Source organism: Nerophis ophidion, linkage group LG14 (genome assembly GCF_033978795.1).
Source record: "Nerophis ophidion isolate RoL-2023_Sa linkage group LG14, RoL_Noph_v1.0, whole genome shotgun sequence".
Taxonomy (NCBI): Eukaryota; Metazoa; Chordata; class Actinopteri; order Syngnathiformes; family Syngnathidae; genus Nerophis; species Nerophis ophidion.
In genome coordinates this window covers 42,279,928-42,299,491 of record NC_084624.1, presented here as the reverse complement: position 1 = coordinate 42,299,491, position 19,564 = coordinate 42,279,928, and the positions used below count along the sequence as shown (strand labels likewise).

The 19,564-nt window shown below is 43.4% G+C and overlaps 1 protein-coding gene across 2 annotated transcripts in view; it reads right to left on the bottom strand.

Moving 5' to 3' along the window:
* Nucleotides 1–19,564, bottom strand: part of LOC133568697 (neuropilin-1a-like) — a 184,109-nt gene that overhangs the window by 121,556 nt on the left and 42,989 nt on the right. For both annotated transcript variants that reach the window (XM_061920789.1, XM_061920790.1), the window contains exon 3: nucleotides 12,792–12,973. In XM_061920789.1, the coding sequence (XP_061776773.1) occupies nucleotides 12,792–12,973 (182 nt within the window). The remainder of the gene's footprint in view (nucleotides 1–12,791; nucleotides 12,974–19,564) is intronic.

Here is a 19,564-nt window from a genome sequence, read left to right as displayed (position 1 = left end):
AACTGGTCTAAAAAGGGAGTCTATTTAAAGGCTAGAGTATACAAATGAGTTTTAAGGTGAGACTTAAATGCTTCTACTGAGGTGGCATCTCGAACTGTTACCGGGAGGGCATTCCAGAGTACTGGAGCCCGAACGGAAAACGCTCTATAGCCCGCAGACTTTTTTTGGGCTTTGGGAATCACTAATAAGCCGGAGTCCTTTGAACGCAGATTTCTTGCTGGGACATACGGTACAATACAATCGGCAAGATAGGATGGAGCTAGACCGTGTAGTATTTTATACGTAAGTAGTAAAACCTTAAAGTCACATCTTAAGTGCACAGGAAGCCAGTGCAGGTGAGCCAGTACAGGCGTAATGTGATCAAACTTTCTTGTTCTTGTCAAAAGTCTAGCAGCCGCATTTTGTACCAACTGTAATCTTTTAATGCTAGACCCGAAAATACGTTACAGTAATCGAGACGAGGTGTAACAAACGCATGGATAATGATCTCAGCGTCTCTAGTGGACAAAATGGAGCGAATTTTAGCGATATTACGGAGATGAAAGAAGGCCGTTTTAGTAACGCTTTTAATGTGTGACTCAAAGGAGAGAGTTGGGTCGAAGATAACACCCAGATTCTTTACCGTGTCGCCTTGTTTAATTGTTTGGTTGTTCTTTGCGTTGGACTTGGCGATGTATGGCTTAGATTTAGGTGCTCGGCCATGGAAACCCATTCCATGAAGCTCTCTGCGTACTGGACGTGGGCTAATTGGAAGATCACATGAATTTTGGAGCTCTCTTGCTCCAAAGTCGGCGACCTCTTTACACTATGTGCTGACACTTCTCTGTCAGTTTACGTGGCCTACCACTTGGTGGCTGAGTTGCTGTTGTTCCCAAACTCTTCCATTTTCTTATAACAAAGCCGACAGTTAACTTTGGAATATTCAGAAGCGGGGAAATCTCACGACTGGATTTGTTGCACAGGTGGCATCCTATGACAGTTCCACGCTGGAAATCACTGAGTGTCCCATTCCTTCACAAATGTTTGTTGAAACAGTCTCCATGCCTAAGTGCTTGATTTTATACACCTGTGGCCGGGAAGTGATTAGGACACCTGTTTCTGATCATTTGGATGGGTGGCCAAATACTTTTGCCAATATAGTGTATATGCATCAATAATCACTTTTGAATGGAATCGTAGCTCCTGAATCGTAATCGTAATCTATGAGGGACCACATGAAAGCAGCCTGTAAACACACCCAAACAGACGCCATGACACAGGTGGTGTGAATCATGAGGAAAGACAATCAGTCGCGATGAAGCAGGCGGGCTCAGCTGGCCGTAAAGGTCAGAAATAAACACGAGTAATGCTGTCACATTATTATAGAACTCGCTGACTCAGTCATGGGGCATGAATTCATTCAAGCACTTTACTTATTTTTCTGCCATATTATGTCTCGTGTACACACACACACACGCACACACACGCACACACACACACACATGCAAATATTCACGCACACACACGTTGGTCAGCATGAGCAAATAACCTTTCATATTAAAAGTCCATCCATCCATTTTCTACCGCTTGTAACAAAACATGTTCAATGGGCGGTGTAGCTCGGTTGGTAAAGTGGCCGAGCCTGCAACTTGAGGGTTCCAGGTTCGATCCCCGCTTCCGCCATCCTAGTCACTGCCGTTGTGTCCTTGGGCAATGCACTTTACCCACCTGCTCCCAGTGCCACTCACACTGGTTTAAATAATAATAATAATAATGATAATGGATTAGATTTATATCACGCTTTTCTATTGTTAGATACTCAAAGCGCTCACAGAGAAGTGGGAACCCATCATTCATTCACACCTGGTGGTGGTAAGCTACATCTGTAGCCACAGCTGCCCTGGGGTAGACTGACGGAAGCGTGGCTGCCAGTTTGCGTCTACGGCCCCTCCGACCACCACCAATCATTCATTCATCATTCATTCACCAGTGTGAGCGGCACCGGGGGCAAAGGTGAAGTGTCCTAACCAAAGGACACAACGGCAGCGATTTGGATGTCAATAGGAGGGAAGCGAACCTGCAACCCTCAGGTTTCTGGCACGGCCGCTCTACCCACTACGCCATGCCGCCCCTAATACATCTAAATGTAACTTTGGTATTGGGTTTCACTATGTAAAGCGCTTTGAGTCGCTAGAGAAAAAGCGCTATATAAATATCAATCAATCAATCAATCAATGTTTACTTATATAGCCCTAAATCACTAGTGTCTCAAAGGGCTGCACAAACCACTACGACATCCTCGGTAGGCCCACATAAGGGCAAGGAAAACTCACACCCAGTGGGACGTCGGTGACAATGATGACTATGAGAACCTTGGAGAGGAGGTAAGCAATGGTATCGAGCGGGTCTAACATTATACTGTGAAAGTTCAATCCAGAATGGATCCAACACAGTCGCGAGAGTCCAGTCCAAAGCGGATCCAACACAGCAGCGAGAGTCCCGTTCACAGCGGAGCCAGCAGGAAACCATCCCAAGCGGAGGCGGATCAGCAGCGCAGAGATGTCCCCAGCCGATACACAGGCAAGCAGTACATGGCCACCGGATTGGACCGGACCCCCTCCACAAGGGAGAGTGGGACATAGAAGAAAAAGAAAAGAAACGGCAGATCAACTGGTCTAAAAAGGGAGTCTATTTAAAGGCTAGAGTAAACAAATGAGTTTTAAGGTGAGACTTAAATGCTTCTACTGATATAGTTCACTTCACTTCACTTCAATGTAAAATGTGTTGTGATGGATGAAAGTAATAAGGAAGAATTATGTATGCAGAATTATGACATCATACAAATAAACACATCTAATAACAATAAAAAAAAAAAAAGCTCCTATGAGGCTAGATAACCCGTATTGTGCTGTAGGTGGGTCAGGGTGAGCAAACCAAGCGCTCCTCTTTTCCTCGAGTTTCCGAGTTAAAGTTAAAGTAGCAATGATTGTCACACACACACTAAGTGTGGTGAAATTTGTCCTCTGCATTTGACCCATCCCCTTGATCACCCCCTGGGAGGTGAGGGGAGCAGTGAGCAGCAGTGGTGGCCGCGCCCGGGAATCATTTCTGGTGATTTAACCCCCAATTCCAACCTTTGATGCTGAGTGCCAAGCAGGGAGGTAATGGGTCCCATTTTTATTGTCTTTGGTATGACTCGGCCGGGCTTTGAACTCACAACCTACCGATCTCAGGGCGGACACTCTAACCCAGGGGTGTCAAACTCCAATACAGAGAGGGCCAAAATTTAAAACTGAACAAAGCCGCGGGCCAAGGTTGAACAAATTAACCTTTTAAGTGGTAGCGTGTATTGTAGCGTCCCGGAAGAGTTAGTGCTGCAAGGGGTTCTGGGTATTTGTTCTGTTGTGTTACGGTGCGGATGTGTTTGTCATTCTTGTTTGGTGTGGGTTCACAGTGTGGTGCATATTTGTAACAGTGTTAAAGTTGTTTATACGGCCACCCTCAGTGTGACCTGTATAGCTGTTGACTAAGTATGCTATGCGTTCACTTATGAGTGTGTACAAGCTGCTTATATCATGAGGCTTGGCCGGCACGCTGTTTGTATGGAGGATAAGCGGACGTGACGACAGGTTGTAGAAAACGTTAAAGGCATTGCGTTTAAGGCATGGCCCCCAATATTGTTGTCCGGGTGGAAATTGGGAGATATTCTCGAGAATGGTTGCCCAGGGAGATTTTCGGGAGGGACACTGAACTTCGGGAGTCTCGCGGGATAATCGGGAGGGTTGGCAAGTATGAATATTAGCGGTGAATGCGGTGTTACAGCGGTACCGCCTCTGTATAATACCGGCGGGCCAGCTCTAATGCTAATTTTATATTGCCTCCAGGGCCAAATGAAATTACATGGCGGGCCAAATTTGGCCCGCGGGCCAGAGTTTGACACCCATGCTCTAACCCCTCGGCCACTGAGTAGGAGAAGACGTTTTGTGTGCTAATTGCATCAAATGTTCTGCAAACATTCCGCGAGGGAAGGAAATACAGCTCGCTGAAACACATCAAACCTGATCAGCCGCTTGAAACTTCAGAATGGCTCCGACTGTGTTTTGAAAGCCTGCTTCTGCCATCACCCCAGCGTTTGAAAAGTGCAAAATGTTTTGACAGAGACGACCCAAAGGCTAAAGCAGACCTGGGCAAATTAAGGCCCGGGGGCCACATTCGGCCCGTTAAGCTTTTCAATCTGGCCCGCTGGACATTCCCAAATCATTTTTTTTAGATCTTTAAGATGGAAAGTGTAGCTGCCATTATGATGTGTAGTCATGTTTTCTAATGGCCGTGAGTCTTCAACGAAAATGTATTTCAGTGGTTGGAATCTGTGCTTATGGATGATATACCAGTTACTATGGTAATATACTTAGTTACTATGGTCATCTAATTAGTTACTATGGTAACCTACGTCACAGAAGCTCAGACGGGGCACCAAGCAGTGTGGGCGGGAAGCGTTGCCACAGACGCGGAAGGAGATTGTCACAACAAAGTTCTAAAGCTTAGTGATATATAGAATAGAATAGAATAGAATAGAAAGTACTTTATTGATCCCTGGAGGGATTTCAGCAAATATCAGATATATCAGATTGTAGGTGGGTTTATTGTGTACCCTTCACGTTCATGTTTCACTGTTTGCTCATTTTTGTTGCGTTTCACTTGATTGTACAATATGTCGATCGAGAGGGGGTGTGGCATTCATATTTTGTCAATATTCAGTCTTTTATCGTTCATAGAAAAATTTAAAAATTCCATTCCGTTTTTTTAAAAGGCCTACTGAAACCCACTACTACCGACCACGCAGTCTGATAGTTTATATATCAATGATGAAATATTAACATTGCAACACATGCCAATACGGCCTTTTTAGTTTACTAAATTGCAATTTTAAATTTCCCGCCAAGTGTCGTGTTGAAAACGTCGCGGTATGATGACTCGTATGATGACGCTTGCGTTTGACGTCTCGGGTTGTAGTGGACATTCTGTTCCAGACCGATCCAAGCTGTAAGTAGTCTGCTTTAATCACATAATTAAACAGTATTCTGGACATTTGTGTTGCTGAATCTTTTGCAATTTGTTCAATTAATAATGGAGAAGTCAAAGTAGAAAGATGGAGGTGGGAAGCTTTTAGCCTTCAGCCACACAAACACACAGTGTTTCCTTGTTTAAAATTCCCGGAGGTGAAGCTTTACTATGGATCAGAGCGGTCAAGCGAACATGGATCCCGACTACATGTCAACCGGCAGTTTTCAGTGAGAAAATTGTGGTAATAAGTTGGCTTTTACCGGAGATTAGCCGAGCTTCTGTCCTGCTGCAGCTGCCGTGACTTCCTTCAGAGACCTTGGCGCCAACACACCCGTGGCCACACCCCTCCGACTTTCAGGTACTATTTAACTCACTAAAACACTAGCAACATAATATAGGTGGATAAGGGATTTCCCAGAACTATCCGAGTAAATGTGTCTAAAAACATCTGAATCGCTCCCACTGCAATCGCCTTTTTTTTTCTTTTCTAGTCCTTCACTCTAAATTTCCTCATCCACGAATCCTTCATCCTCGCTGAAGTTAATGGGGATATTGTCATTTTCTCGGTCCATATAGCTCTAGCTGCTGCAGACTATGATTGTAAACAATGTGAGGATGTGAGGAGCTCCACAACCCGTGACGTCACGCGCACATCGTCTGCTACTTCCGGTAAAGGCAAGGCTTTTTTATTCGCGACCAAAAGTTGCGAACTTTATCGTCGATGTTCTCTACTAAATCCTTTCGAGCAAAAATATGGCAATATCGCGAAATGATCAAGTATGACACATAGAATGGACCTGCTATCCCCGTTTAAATAAGAAAATCTCATTTCAGTAGGCCTTTAAGGTGGTCTGTCATGACGTTTTTAGCGATCAATCGGACATTATTGGGAGGTTTTGTACTAGTGTTCCTAAAAATAGATATACCAGCCCTCCAGAAACATTTTTTTTCTCTAAATGTGGCCCCCGAGTCAAAATAATTGCCCAGGCCTGGGCTAAAGCAATCTGTGATTTAATCATGGAAACGATGGCGCTGGACGACCAACTCCTTCTCTATTTCTGACGATACTGACTTTTGTCAGGACAAATCTGCGAGTACAGTTTGTCAAATCCACCTTTGTTTGACTCTTACCTCAGGTGTGCACAAACTACACTTGAATCTACATTTAAACAAAGTGTAATAAATAAATAACACAATACCACAAATAAGTTATTAGCATCAGTCTTGAGAAGCAGAAGGACATCGACTTCAAAAACAAATTGTGCATCTCATTTTTAATTTGACAGAGGGGAGGCACACACACACACACGCACACAAACACACACACACACACACACACACACACACACTGTCCTACTTCTTCTACATCGCTGCATTCGTCTCATTTTCAGGTCATCCCTGTTGCTTCCAAGGACAAACAGACCATTAGTTAAACCTGCCGGGAGTCCTGCACACCTGTCTAACACACACACACACACACACACACACACACACACACACACACACGCACGCACGCACACACGCACACGCACACACACACACACACACACACACACACACACACACACACACACACACACACACACACGCACACGCACACGCACACGCACACGCATACTGGTTATCATTTGGAATGGGGACCAAGTTTTTGATCATCACTTGTGGGGACCACCCTTTCTACAGGTTGTGGAGGCATGAAAAAAAAATTGGTAAAATGGCCACATCCCAGTTAGCTCATACATGTCTTTAAATCTCTGGATTGATGAAGTAATGTGCTGATCATTCTTACTGGGGACCGTGGGGAAAAAGAGTTAATGTGGTTCATGGGGACCGAATTTTTATATTTTTGCATAATTCACACAAATTTGTACGTGACTACTGAGGACCATTTCAAAAAAGGAGTTCAAATTAAATATAACATGATCCTCAGAATACAGCACTCCAGCTGTCCTCTTCTAGGAAGTTTGCTGGCTAAATGTCTCACACTCAAACTAACTGTTAAAAGGCAACTGTTGCGTTCCATTCCGTAGAACATCTTTAGCCCAGACGGCCTTTTCAATAAAAGGACCACAACTATGGAACTCTTTACCTGACACTTTGAAAAGTATATCTGCACTTGTCACTTTCAAAAAACAAAAAAATTTATGGCTAGTTGAGCAGCAATCGTGTTCCCATGTTTAGTTTTTACTCATTTTTACCAATTGTTTTTATCTAGTCTGCACCTTGTGTTGTTATTATTATCATTATTATTATTGGCTTTTATCTAGTTTGCACTTTGTCTGTATTATTTCTATCATCATTATTACCAACTATTTTTTTTTTATTATTTTCATTTTCCTATTTTAATGATGTTGGATCTATGTTGTTGTTGTTGGGAACAAGTATTGTAAATTAGCTTTGGCTACAAACACTATGATGCATACATTGGATAACTGTTTCAGATGTCTATGTTTTTTGTATCTGTCCCTATTACAAATAAACCTTAATAAATAATAATAATCAGTAAACATGTTTTATGGGCCAAAGCTTAAAAATCACTTTGGCATCTTCAGAATGGATGTGTAAATTATATTTATAAAGCGCTTTTCTCTCGTGACTCAAAGCGCTTTTACATAGTGAAACCCAATATCTAAGTTACATTCAAACCAGTGTGGGTGGCACTGGGAGCAGGTGGGTAAAGTGTCTTGCCCAAGGACACAACAGCAATGACTAGGATGGCAGAAGCGGGGATCGAACCTGGAACCCTCAAGTTGCTAGCACGGCCACTCTACCAACCGAGCTATGACGCCCCACATCTCACTATCATCTATAAATGTTTCCCTTTAGGGGACCTGTTTTTTTGTCCCCATACCGTCAGAGGTCCCCTAAAGGTGACTGTGTAAACAGAGCGATGTCGCCATTGAGTCAGCATTGCCAGAACACACACACACACACACACACACACACACACACATACATACACACACGCACGCACCTTCATTTAGCTTCATGAGAGGGCCAACATATTAGAAACAGCTCTCAGTATCATATAGAATAAACCACTGCAAACAACAATGATGAGCAGCTTCTTCATGAAAACATCTCTATAGTATTAATATTAAGATGAAACTTAATATTTCCAAAACAAAATGTCTTTTTATTTGCTCAAAACATGCTCATAGAAAGGAACGCATATTAAATGTTTCTCTGAACGGAATTCATGTTGAACAAGTTAAAGAGGCCAGGTTGCTGGGAGTTACAATAGATGAAAGACTATCTTGGGCCATCCATCCATCTTCTTCCGCTTATCCGAGGTCAGGTCGCGGGGGCAACAGCCTAAGCAGGGAAACCCAGACTTCCCCTTTCCCCAGCCACTTCGTCTAGCTCTTCCCGGGGGATCCCGAGGCGTTCCCAGGCCAGCCGGGAGACATAGTCTTCCCAACGTGTCCTGGGTCTTCCCCATGGCCTCCTACCGGTTGGACGTGCCCTAAACACCTCCCTAGGGAGGCGTTCGGGTGGCATCCTGACCAGATGCCCGAACCACCTCATCTGGCTCCTCTCGATGTGGAGGAGCAGCGGCTTTACTTTGAGTTCCTCCCGGATGACAGAGCTTCTCACCCTATCTCTAAGGGAGAGCCCCGCCACACGGCGGAGGAAAATCATTTTGGCCGCTTGTACCCGTGATCTTATCCTTTCGGTCATGACCCACAGCTCATGACCATAGGTGAGGATGGGAACGTAGATCAACCGGTAAATTGAGAGCTTTGCCTTCCGGCTCAGCTCCTTCTTCACCACAACGGATCGGTACAATGTCCGCATTACTGAAGACGCCGCACCGATCCGCCTGTCGATCTCACGATCCACTCATCCCTCACTCGTGAACAAGACTCCTAGGTACTTGAACTCCTCCACTTGGGGCAGGGTCTCCTCCCCAACCCGGAGATGGCACTCCACCCTTTTCCGGGCGAGAACCATGGACTCGGACTTGGAGGTGCTGATTCTCATTCCGGTCGCTTCACAATCGGCTGCAAACTGATCCAGTGAGAGCTGAAGATCCCGGACAGATGAAGCCATCAGGACCACATCATCTGCAAAAAGCAGAGACCTAATCCTGCGGTTACCAAACCGGAACCCCTCAACGCCTTGACTGCGCCTAGAAATTCTGTCCATAATAGTTATGAACAGAATCGGTGACAAAGGACAGCCTTGGCGGAGTCCAACCCTCACTGGAAATGTGTTCGACTTACTGCCGGCAATGCGGACCAAGCTCTGGCACTGATCGTACAGGGAACGGACCGCCACAATAAGACAGTCCGATACCCCATACTCTCTAAGCATTCCCCACAGGACTTCCCGAGGGACACGGTCGAATGCCTTCTCCAAGTCCACAAAGCACATGTAGACTGGTTGGGCAAACTCCCATGCACCCTCAAGAACCCTGCCGAGAGTATAGAGCTGGTCCACAGTTCCACGACCACGATCTTGGGCCACTCACATTAAAAACATAGTAACAAAAATGAGCAGAAGCATTTCAATCATAAGAAGAAGTGCCTATTTTTTAACTAACACAACTATGAAACAAGTTATACAATCCCTTGTATTGTCACATATTGATTACTGCCCAGCAATCTGGTCTAATGTATCCAAACAAGATCTAAATAAAATCCAGTTTACCCAAAACAGAGGTGCCAGACTAGCTCTCCATTGCTCATTTAGGACTGGCATTGAGATCATGCATTATGAATTGTCATGGATGAAAGTTGGTGAAAGACTAGCGTGTAGTTTGACTCTATTTAAAAAAAAACATCTATACATACCATAAACCTTCACATCTGTATTCTCAGATGTTGCTTGCCAGTGACAGTCACAACTACGGTACCAGGCTAGCCCAAAGAGGTGCTCTCACCCGTCTTAAACCCAAAAGTGATGTTTTGAAAAAGCCAGTAATGTATCGGGCAATCACTTACTGGAATAGACTTCCACAATATCTGCTATCAATCACCAGCATAGTGGGCTTTAAGAATAGACTAAAAGGAGAAGTATTGCGTAAAGAGATTATTCTAGATTGTACCTAATGTCATGACTGTTTTTATTGACTATTGAGTATTTTATTGATTCTGGGATAAGCAGCAGAAAACGGATGGATGATACTTTTTCGTCACTTATTGTTTGTCTTTGGTACACTAATGTGTATATTTTAGGCCATTGGTTCTTTGTTTGATTTTTGCAAAAATGTAATACGAAGTTCCTGCAGTCCTGGGTTCAAATCCAGGCTCGGGATATTTCTGTGTGGAGTTTGCATGTTCTCCCCGTGAATGCGTGGGTTCCCTCCGGGTACTCCGGCTTCCTCCCACTTCCAAAGACATGCACCTGGGGATAGGTTGATTGGCAACACTAAATTGGCCCTAGTGTGTGAATGTGAGTGTGAATGTTGTCTGTCTATCTTTGTTGGCCCTGCGATGAGGTGGTGACTTGTCCACGGTGTACCCCGCCTTCCGCCCGATTGTAGCTGAGATAGGCGCCAGCGCCCCCCGCGACCCCAAAAGGGAATAAGCGGTAGAAAATGGATGGATGGTATACAGTATATCTATTTTTATATTGCTATTTTTATCTTTGGTATGAAAATTATTTTGTGACAAAAATTATTAGTATTTTTTGGTTCTTTGTTGTTGCTATTTTTGTATTATGACAATTTATTATTGGATCATGTTGTACTGCATTTTAATCTTTGGTTTTGTGGTTGTGTGATGTTTTTTTGCCTGGACCCCAGGAAGAATAGTCTCCATTGTGGTGTAGACTAATGGGGATCCTTAATAAGCTAAATGATCATCTTTGCATAGGATGATTTGTATAGGCACTCATTAAATTGAAAAATGCAAGTGATAAAGTGTCCAGCAACAGATTGCTTAAAGGCCTACTGAAACCCACTACTACCGCCCACGCAGTCTGATCGTTTATAAATCAATGAAGAAATATTAACATTGCAACACATGCCAATACGGCCATTTTAGTTTACTAAATTGCAATTTTAAATTTCAAGGGAGTTTCTTGTTGAAAACGTCGCGGAATGATGACGTGTACGCGTGACGTCACGGACTGTCAGGAAATATTAGCGCTGTGCGCACACACACACAGCTAAACGTCGTCTGCTTTAACCGCATAATTACACAGTATTTTGGACATCTGTGTTGCTGAATCTTTTGCAATTTGTTCATTTAATAGTGGAGACTATAAAGAACAATGCTGTTGGTGGAAAGCGGTGGATTGCAGCTGTCTTTAGCAACGAGACCCAGCCGGCGTTTCTTTGTTTGTTGTGAAAGCAGAGCGGTCAAGCGAACATGTTTTCTCTATGTCAACCAGCATGTTTTTGGATGGGGAAATTGTGATATATATATCTTACTGAAGACATCCGTGGATTATTCGTCCTTCTGCAGCAGCTGTGAGCTTGGCTCCTCGGCTTCTTTCTGAGACACAGTGTGTTCAACGCAGCCATCCGACCTCCGAGATATGTCTTTTACAATCTTTACTTTACAATCCTTAAAATCTCACTAAAACACTATTAAAACAATAAGCAGATAAGGGATATTCCAGAATTATCCTAGCACATGTGTCTAATTACATCTGAAACGCTCACACTGCTGTCGCCCGGAGCTGTCAATCAATCAATCAATCAATGTTTATTTATATAGCCCCAAATCACAAATGTCTCAAAGGACTGCACAAATCATTACGACTACAACATCCTCGGAAGAACCCACAAAAGGGCAAGGAAAACTCACACCCAGTGGGCAGGGAGAATTCACATTCAGTGGGACGCCAGTGACAATGCTGACTATGAGAAACCTTGGAGAGGACCTCAGATGTGGGCAACCCCCCCCCTCTAGGGGACCGAAAGCAATGGATGTCGAGCGGGTCCAACATGATACTGTGAAAGTTCAATCCATAGTGGCTCCAAGACAGCAGTGAGAGTCCCGTCCACAGGAAACCATCTCAAGCGGATCAGCAGCGTAGAGATGTCCCCAACAGATACAGGCGAGCGGTCCATCCTGGGTCCCGACGAGCGGTCCATCCTGGGTCTCGACTCTGGACAGTCAGTACTTCATCCATGGTCATCGGACCGGACCCCCTCCACAAGGGAGGGGGGGACATAGGAGAAAGAAAAGAAGCGGCAGATCAACTGGTCTAAAAAGGAGGTCTATTTAAAGGCTGTTGCTTTTTTTTTCTTTTTTTTTTTTCCTAGTCAGTCGCTATTAATATTCTCAAACACGAATCTTTCATCCTCGCTCAGATTAATGGGGAAAATGTCACTTTCTCGGTCAGAATCGCTCGCGCTGCTGGCGTCCATGATTGTAATCAATTGGAGGATGTGAGGAGTCCGACAATATGTGACGTCACGCGCACTACTTCCGGGAAAGGCAGGGCTTTTTTAAGAGCGACCAAAAGTTGCAAACTTTATCGTTGATTTTCCCGACTAAATCCTTTCAGCAAAAATATGGCAATATCGCAAAATGATCAAGTATGACACATAGAATGGACCTGCTATCCCCGTTTAAATAAGAACATCTCATTTCAGTAGGCCTTTAATGCAAGGATGCTTATTGTATTTCTTCAGTATAGGAAGGTAATACACAATGGACCCCAAAAGGAGGAAAAGTGAGTCAGATCCGTTTTTTTCCTCCCAGGAGCTCATTCAGAGCTCATTCATCACATTCAGAGCTCGCTTCAGGAAGCAGCAGCGACAACAGAATGAGGTTAGTTCGCACACAAACCTGTCTTGAACACCTCATAGCGAACGGAGAAGCCAGCCCCGTGGGTCTCGTAGTCGGAGACGAACTTGATGAGGAGCTGACCGCCGCTGGAGATGATGGGGGACGGGGCGATCTTGCCACAAAACTTCCCCAGCATGGGTGAGAACTCGTCCCCGCCGTTGTAGACCTCAACATAGTCGTACCTGAGGAGAGACGCCACGTGTGACCCACGTCAGTACCAGGTTTTGAACAGCAGAATGGATTTTAAAACAGATTCGACTCAATCCAAATAACACATTAGGATATCAATGCAACATAAGTCTCTCATCCATCCATCCATTTACAAAACCCCATTTCCATATGAGTTGGGAAATTGTGTTCGATGTAAATATAAACGGAATACAATGATTTGCAAATCCTTTTCAACCCATATTCAGTTGAATATGCTACAAAGACAACATATTTGATGTTCAAACTGATAAACATTTTTATTTTTGCAAATAATCATTAACTTTAGAATTTCATGCCAGCAACTCGTGACAAAGAAATTGGGAAAGGTGGCAATAAATACGGATAAAGTTGAGGAATGCTCATCAAACACTTATTTGGAACATCCCACAAGTGTGCAGGCTAATTGGGAACAGGTGGGTGCCATGATTGGGTATAAAAACAGCTTCCATGAAATGCTCAGTCTTTCACAAGAAAGGATTTGGCGAGGTACACCCCTTTGTCCACAACTGCGTGAGCAAATAGTCAAACAGTTTAAGAACAACGTTTCTCAAAGTGCAATTGCAAGGAATTTAGGGACTTTAACATATACGGTCCATAATATCATCCAAAAGTTCAGAGAATCTGGAGAAATCACTCCTTGAAGCGGACATTGAATGACCGTGACCTTCAATCCCTTAGATCCCACCGTATCAAAAGCCGACATCAATCTCTAAAGGATATCACCGCATGGGCTCAGGAACACTTCAGAAAACCACTGTCACTAAATACAGTTTGTCGCTACATCTTTAAGTGCAAGTTAAAACTCTACTGTGCAAAGCGAAAGCCATTTATCAACACCATCCAGAAATGCCGCCAGCTTCTCTTGGCCCAAGATCATCAAAATTGGACTGATGCAAAGTGGAAAAGTGTTCTGTGGCCTGACGAGTCCACATTTCAAATTGTTTTTGGAAATATTGGACATCGTGTCATCCGGACCAAAGGGGAAGCGAACCATCCACACTGTTATCGACGCAAAGTTCAAAAGCCAGCATCTGTGATGGTATGGGGGTGCATTAGTGCCCAAGGCATGGGTAACTTACACATCTGTGAAGGCACCATTAATGCTGAAAGGTACATACAGGTTTTGGAACAACATATGCTGCCATCTAAGCGCCGTCTTTTTCTTAGACGCCCCTGCTTATTTCAGCAGGACAATGCCAAGCCACATTCAGCACGCGTTACAACAGCATGGCTTCGTAAAAAAAAGAGTGCGGCTACTTTCCTGGCCCGCCTGCAGTCCAGACCTGTCTCCCATTGAAAATGTGTGGCGTATTATGGAGCGTAAAATACGACAGCGGAGACTGTTGAACGACAGAAGCTCTACATAAAACAAGAATGGGAAAGAATTCCACTTTCAAAGCTTCAACAATTAGTTTCCTCAGTTCCCAAACGTTTATTGAGTGTTTTTAAAAGAAAAGGTGATGTAACACTGTGGTGAACATTCCCTTTCCCAACTACTTTGGCACGTTTTTGCAGCCATGAAATTCTAAGTTCATTATTATTTGCAAAAAAAATAAATAAAGTTTATGGGCTTGAACATCAAATATCTTGTCTTTGTAGCGCAATCAACTGAATATGGGTTGAAAGGATTTGCAAATAATTGTATTCCGTTTATATTTACATCTAACACAAACGGGGTTGGTACACTTTGTATATTGCGGGTATTGGAAGTTAAAATAGCGCCAAGTGATTTTGGGACAAAACCGCTGCAGTAGAGGTTCTTAACCTTTTCGAATTTGGGGCCTAACTTTTTCATTAGTAATCTTACTCTTGATCTTAATCGTGTTTAATAATTATGCCCAACCTACTTTAAGTTTGGCAGGATAAACATTGTCAAATGATAGGAAACCGTGCGTTAATCAAAAAGATTATTATCAAAGCTTAGTAGGTCAGGCTAATTACAAAACTATTAATCAAATATACTGCAGAAGAAGGGACTACATTTACATACAATTACGCAGTGCTAAAGTAGATGGATTCTAATTAAATCAATAAATAAAAATAATATATATATCTTAAATAAACTGTCAATAACATGTATGTCATGGCTAGGGCGCATTCCAATGCGCACTCATATGTGCGCTCTGCTGATTGCGCCTCCAAGAGCGCACCTGCACGCGCCACTCCGGAAGAGTTTGGTGCACAGCTGCAACCAATCACCGGCAATCAGCACACCTAAAGCTGATCGTCCTACCTGCCTTCATAAGCCTGTACAACCTGCTATCCCGTGCCAGAACGTAGTCATCTGTTCCTGTACAGTAAGCCTACACGTCAAGCTTTATGCACACTCTTAGACTCTCTGTGTTTTCTCCCCCCGTCGTGTTTATTGTCTCGTATCCTTCCTTGTCGTTGTACCTGCTGCCTGCCTTTGTTTCCACGTTACGAGCTGTGTGTTTCATCTTACCGCATTCCCTTTGCTTCCCTGGCTGCCTCTTGGACACGGACCTTCGACGCATCTCTATCGCCCTGACTTACTGCCTGCTCACGGACCTCCGAGTTTGTCCTGTCCCCCCTAGGACTTCCTCATCTCTCACTCAACACTCCTGGTATCACTCATTAATTCCTACACATAGTCGCACACCATACACTCTTGGATTTAGTCACACCCGATTCCATTTTTTATTTATAATTATTTTTTTATATATATATATATATAAGTTCATAAATATATAAATAAATAGAGCTTTATACTACACCCCTCTTGTCTGTGCCGTCTCCTCCTCCTGTACACAACTATTTAAGTGCAAATAAAAATACGGCTTTACCACTAAAGTCATAATTTTTGCACTGCAAAAAATTGCTTATGACTTTCGCTCCGGATGTCTTTTGTTTGTTTGATATTGTCATTACTGCACAAGTGGTGGAAAAGTGTGTTACAACTGAAAACCGCCGCGGCCCATACAGACCACAGCTGCAAAGCAAACTCTCTAGGGGGGCGTTAAAGACACACTGCGCAATAGTACACATCCAAAAATCAGAAGACATACTGACATTCAATAGCAAATCAAAATGCATCATCTTGCCATTCCCAGAAGTGCAAGACACACAAGAAAATGATTTGTTCTTTTCCCCTGCAGTTTAATAGCCAGACACGAGCTGTGCTCAATTTTTTTTTATTGAAGCACGTTGTTAGAATAGTCATCTGGTCATTGTTGCATGGTGAATTTTTAAAATAACCTCTACATAATAATTAGGGGTGTGGCATAAATATCGGACATTAATTTATTGGCCCGATATGAGGACTTATTAAATCCGACAACATGAAAATAAATGAAGAAAAAAAACGGTCAATTGAGACGAGATTACCCTTCTGTACTGTAGGTGGCTTAGGGTGAGCAAATCAAGCGCTTCTTTTCTCCTACCGCATAGGAAGCGATAAACTTCCTCTGAGCTCATTGTAAACGAACATGGCGTCACATGTGTGGGACTTCTTCACTGTTTCAAAGGAAGAAATTTTACTTTCTGTTCGCACCAAATGTTTGGCAAACATTGGGCAAGGTGGGTTAAAAACAAACAAACAGTGAGTTCCAATGCATCAGACCTTATCAGTCACTTGAATTGCCAGGATCGCTACAACGGTGTTTTGAAGGTGTACACCAGGGGCCCCCCAACTTTTTGACTACGGGGCTGCATTGGGTTAAAAAAATTTGGCCGGGCTTTATATAAATATATATTCCTTGCGCAGTAATTGACTGAAATCACTGAAATTATGGATGGGGAAAATGCATTTTTAGACAAAATTATTTCCCCGAGTAGCTAGGAGACCCCGAGAGTAACAAGCGGTAGAAAGGACAGATTAAAAAAAAAATGATTAAAAAAATTAAATAAAAATAGAATATATATATGTATATATATATATATATATATATATATATATATATATATATATATATACACACACACACATAGGAGTGGTTTGGGCATCTGGTCAGGATGCCACCCGAACGCCTCCCTAGGGAGGTGTTTAGGGCACGTCCGACCGGTAGGAAATGGTAAAAAAAAAAAAAAAAAAAAGAAAAGGTAATGGTTGTACTTGTATAGTGTTTTTATGCCCCTTTTTAAGGAGCCCAAAGCGCTTTGACAGTATTTCCACATTCACCCATTCACACACACATTCACACACTGATGACCCAGGACACGTTGGGAAGACTGTGTCTCCCGGCTGGCCTGGGAGTGCCTCGGGAACCCCCAGGAAGAGCTGGACGAAGTGGCTGGGGACAGGAAAGTTCCCTGCTTCCCTGCTTAGGCTGCTGCCCCCGCGACCGGGCCTCGGATAAGCGGAAGAAGATGGATGGATGAATGTATATACATGTCTTAATTAGATTATCCAGAGAATAGTGCTCAATACCGTGGTAGAGCGCAATATATGTGTGTGTGGGAAAAAAATCTCCTGACCCCTCATGAAACAGTTCTGTAGAGATGAAGTAGTCTTGTGATTTTCCCACACACACACACACACACACACATATATATATATATACACATTCATCCACCCACTCGGCAGATGACTTTATGAATTTCTTTAATAAGAAAATTGAAGTCATTAGAAAGGAGATTAAAGACAATGCGTCCCAGCTACAACGGGGTTCTATTAACACTGACACGATGGTATATACGGCGGATACTGCCCTCCAAAATAGTTTCTCTCGTTTTGAGGAAATAACATTCGATGATTTGTCACGTGTAAATGGAATAAAACAAACAACATGCTTACTTGACCCTCTTCCTGGGAGCTCTTTGTATTATTAGGTCCATCAGTGCTAAATATTATAAACTTATCACTCTCCTCGGGCACTGTTCCCCTAGCATTCAAAAAAGCGGTTATTCATCCTCTTCTTAAAAGAACTAACCTCGATCCTGACCTCATTGTATCTGACCTTTTATTTCGAAAATCCTTGAAAAAATTGTTGCACAGCAGCTAAATGAACACTGAGCGTCTAACAATCTATGTGAAACATTTCAATCCGGTTTTAGGGCAAATCACTCCACGTAGACAGCCCTCGCAAAAATGACTAATGATCTATTGCTAACGATGGATTCTGATGCGTCATCTATGTTGCTGCTCCTCGATCTTAGCGCTGCTTTCGATACCGTCGATCATATTTTATTAGAACGTATCAAAACACGAATTGGTATGTCAGACTTAGCCCTGTCTTGGTTTAACTCTTATCTTACTGATAGGATGCAGTGTGTCTCCCTTAACAATGTGACCTTGGACTATGTTAAGTTCCCCAGGGTTCGGTCCTTGGCCCTGCACTCAGCATCTACATGCTGCCGCTAGGTGACATCATACGCAAATACGGTGTTAGCTTTCACTGCTATGCTGATGACACCCAACTCTACATGCCCCTAAAGCTGACCAACACGCCGGATTGTAGTCAGCTGGAGGCGTGTCTTAATGAAATTAAACAATGCATGTCCGCCAACTTTTTGCAACTCAACGCCAAAAAAACGGAAATGCTGATTATCGGTCCTGCTAGACACCAACCTCTACTTAATAATACAACTTTAACATTTGACAACCAAACAAACAAGGCGACACGGTAAAGAATCTGGGTATTATCTTCGACCCAACTCTCTCCTTTGAGGCACACATTAAAAGCGTCACTAAAACGGCCTTCTTTCATCCCCGTAATATCGCTAAAATTCACTCCATTTTGTCCACTAACAACGCTGAGATCATTATTCATGCTTTTGTTACGTCTCGTCTCGATTACTGTAAAGTATTATTTTCGGGTCTCCCCATGTCTAGCATTAAAAGATTACAGTTGGTACAAAATGCAGCTAATAGACTTTTGACAAGAACAAGAAAGTTTGATCACATTACGCCTGTACTGGCTCACCTGCACTGGCTTCCTGTGCACTTAAGATGTGACTTTAAGGTTTTACTACTTACGTATAAAATACTACACGGTCTAGCTCCATCCTATCTTGCCGATTGTATTGTACCATATGTCCTGGCAAGAAATCTGTGTTCAAAGAACTCCGGCTTATTAGTGATTCCCAGAGGCCAAAAAAAGTCTGCGGGCTATAGAGCGTTTTCCATTCGGGCTCCAGTACTCTGGAATGCCCTCCCGGTAACAGTTCGAGATGCCACCTCAGTAGAAGCATTTAAGTCTCATCTTAAAACTCATTTGTATACTCTAGCCTTCAAATAGACCCCCTTTTTAGACCAGTTGATCTGCCGTTTCTTTTCTTTTTCTCTCCTATGTCCCCCCCTGCCTTGTGGAGGGGGTCCGGTCCGGTGGCCATGGATGAAGTACTGGCTGTCCAGGGTCGGGACCCAGGATGGACCGCTCGCCTGTGTATCGGTTGGGGACATCTCTGCGCTGCTGATCCGCCTCCGCTTGGGATGGTTTCCTGCTGGCTCCTTTTTGGATGAGACTCTCGCTACTCTATTGGATCCACTTTGGTCTGGATTCTCACGGTTATGTTAGATCCACTATGGATTGCACTTTCACAATATCATGTCAGATCCGCTCGACATCCATTGCTTTCGGTCCCCTAGGGGGAGGAGGGAGTTG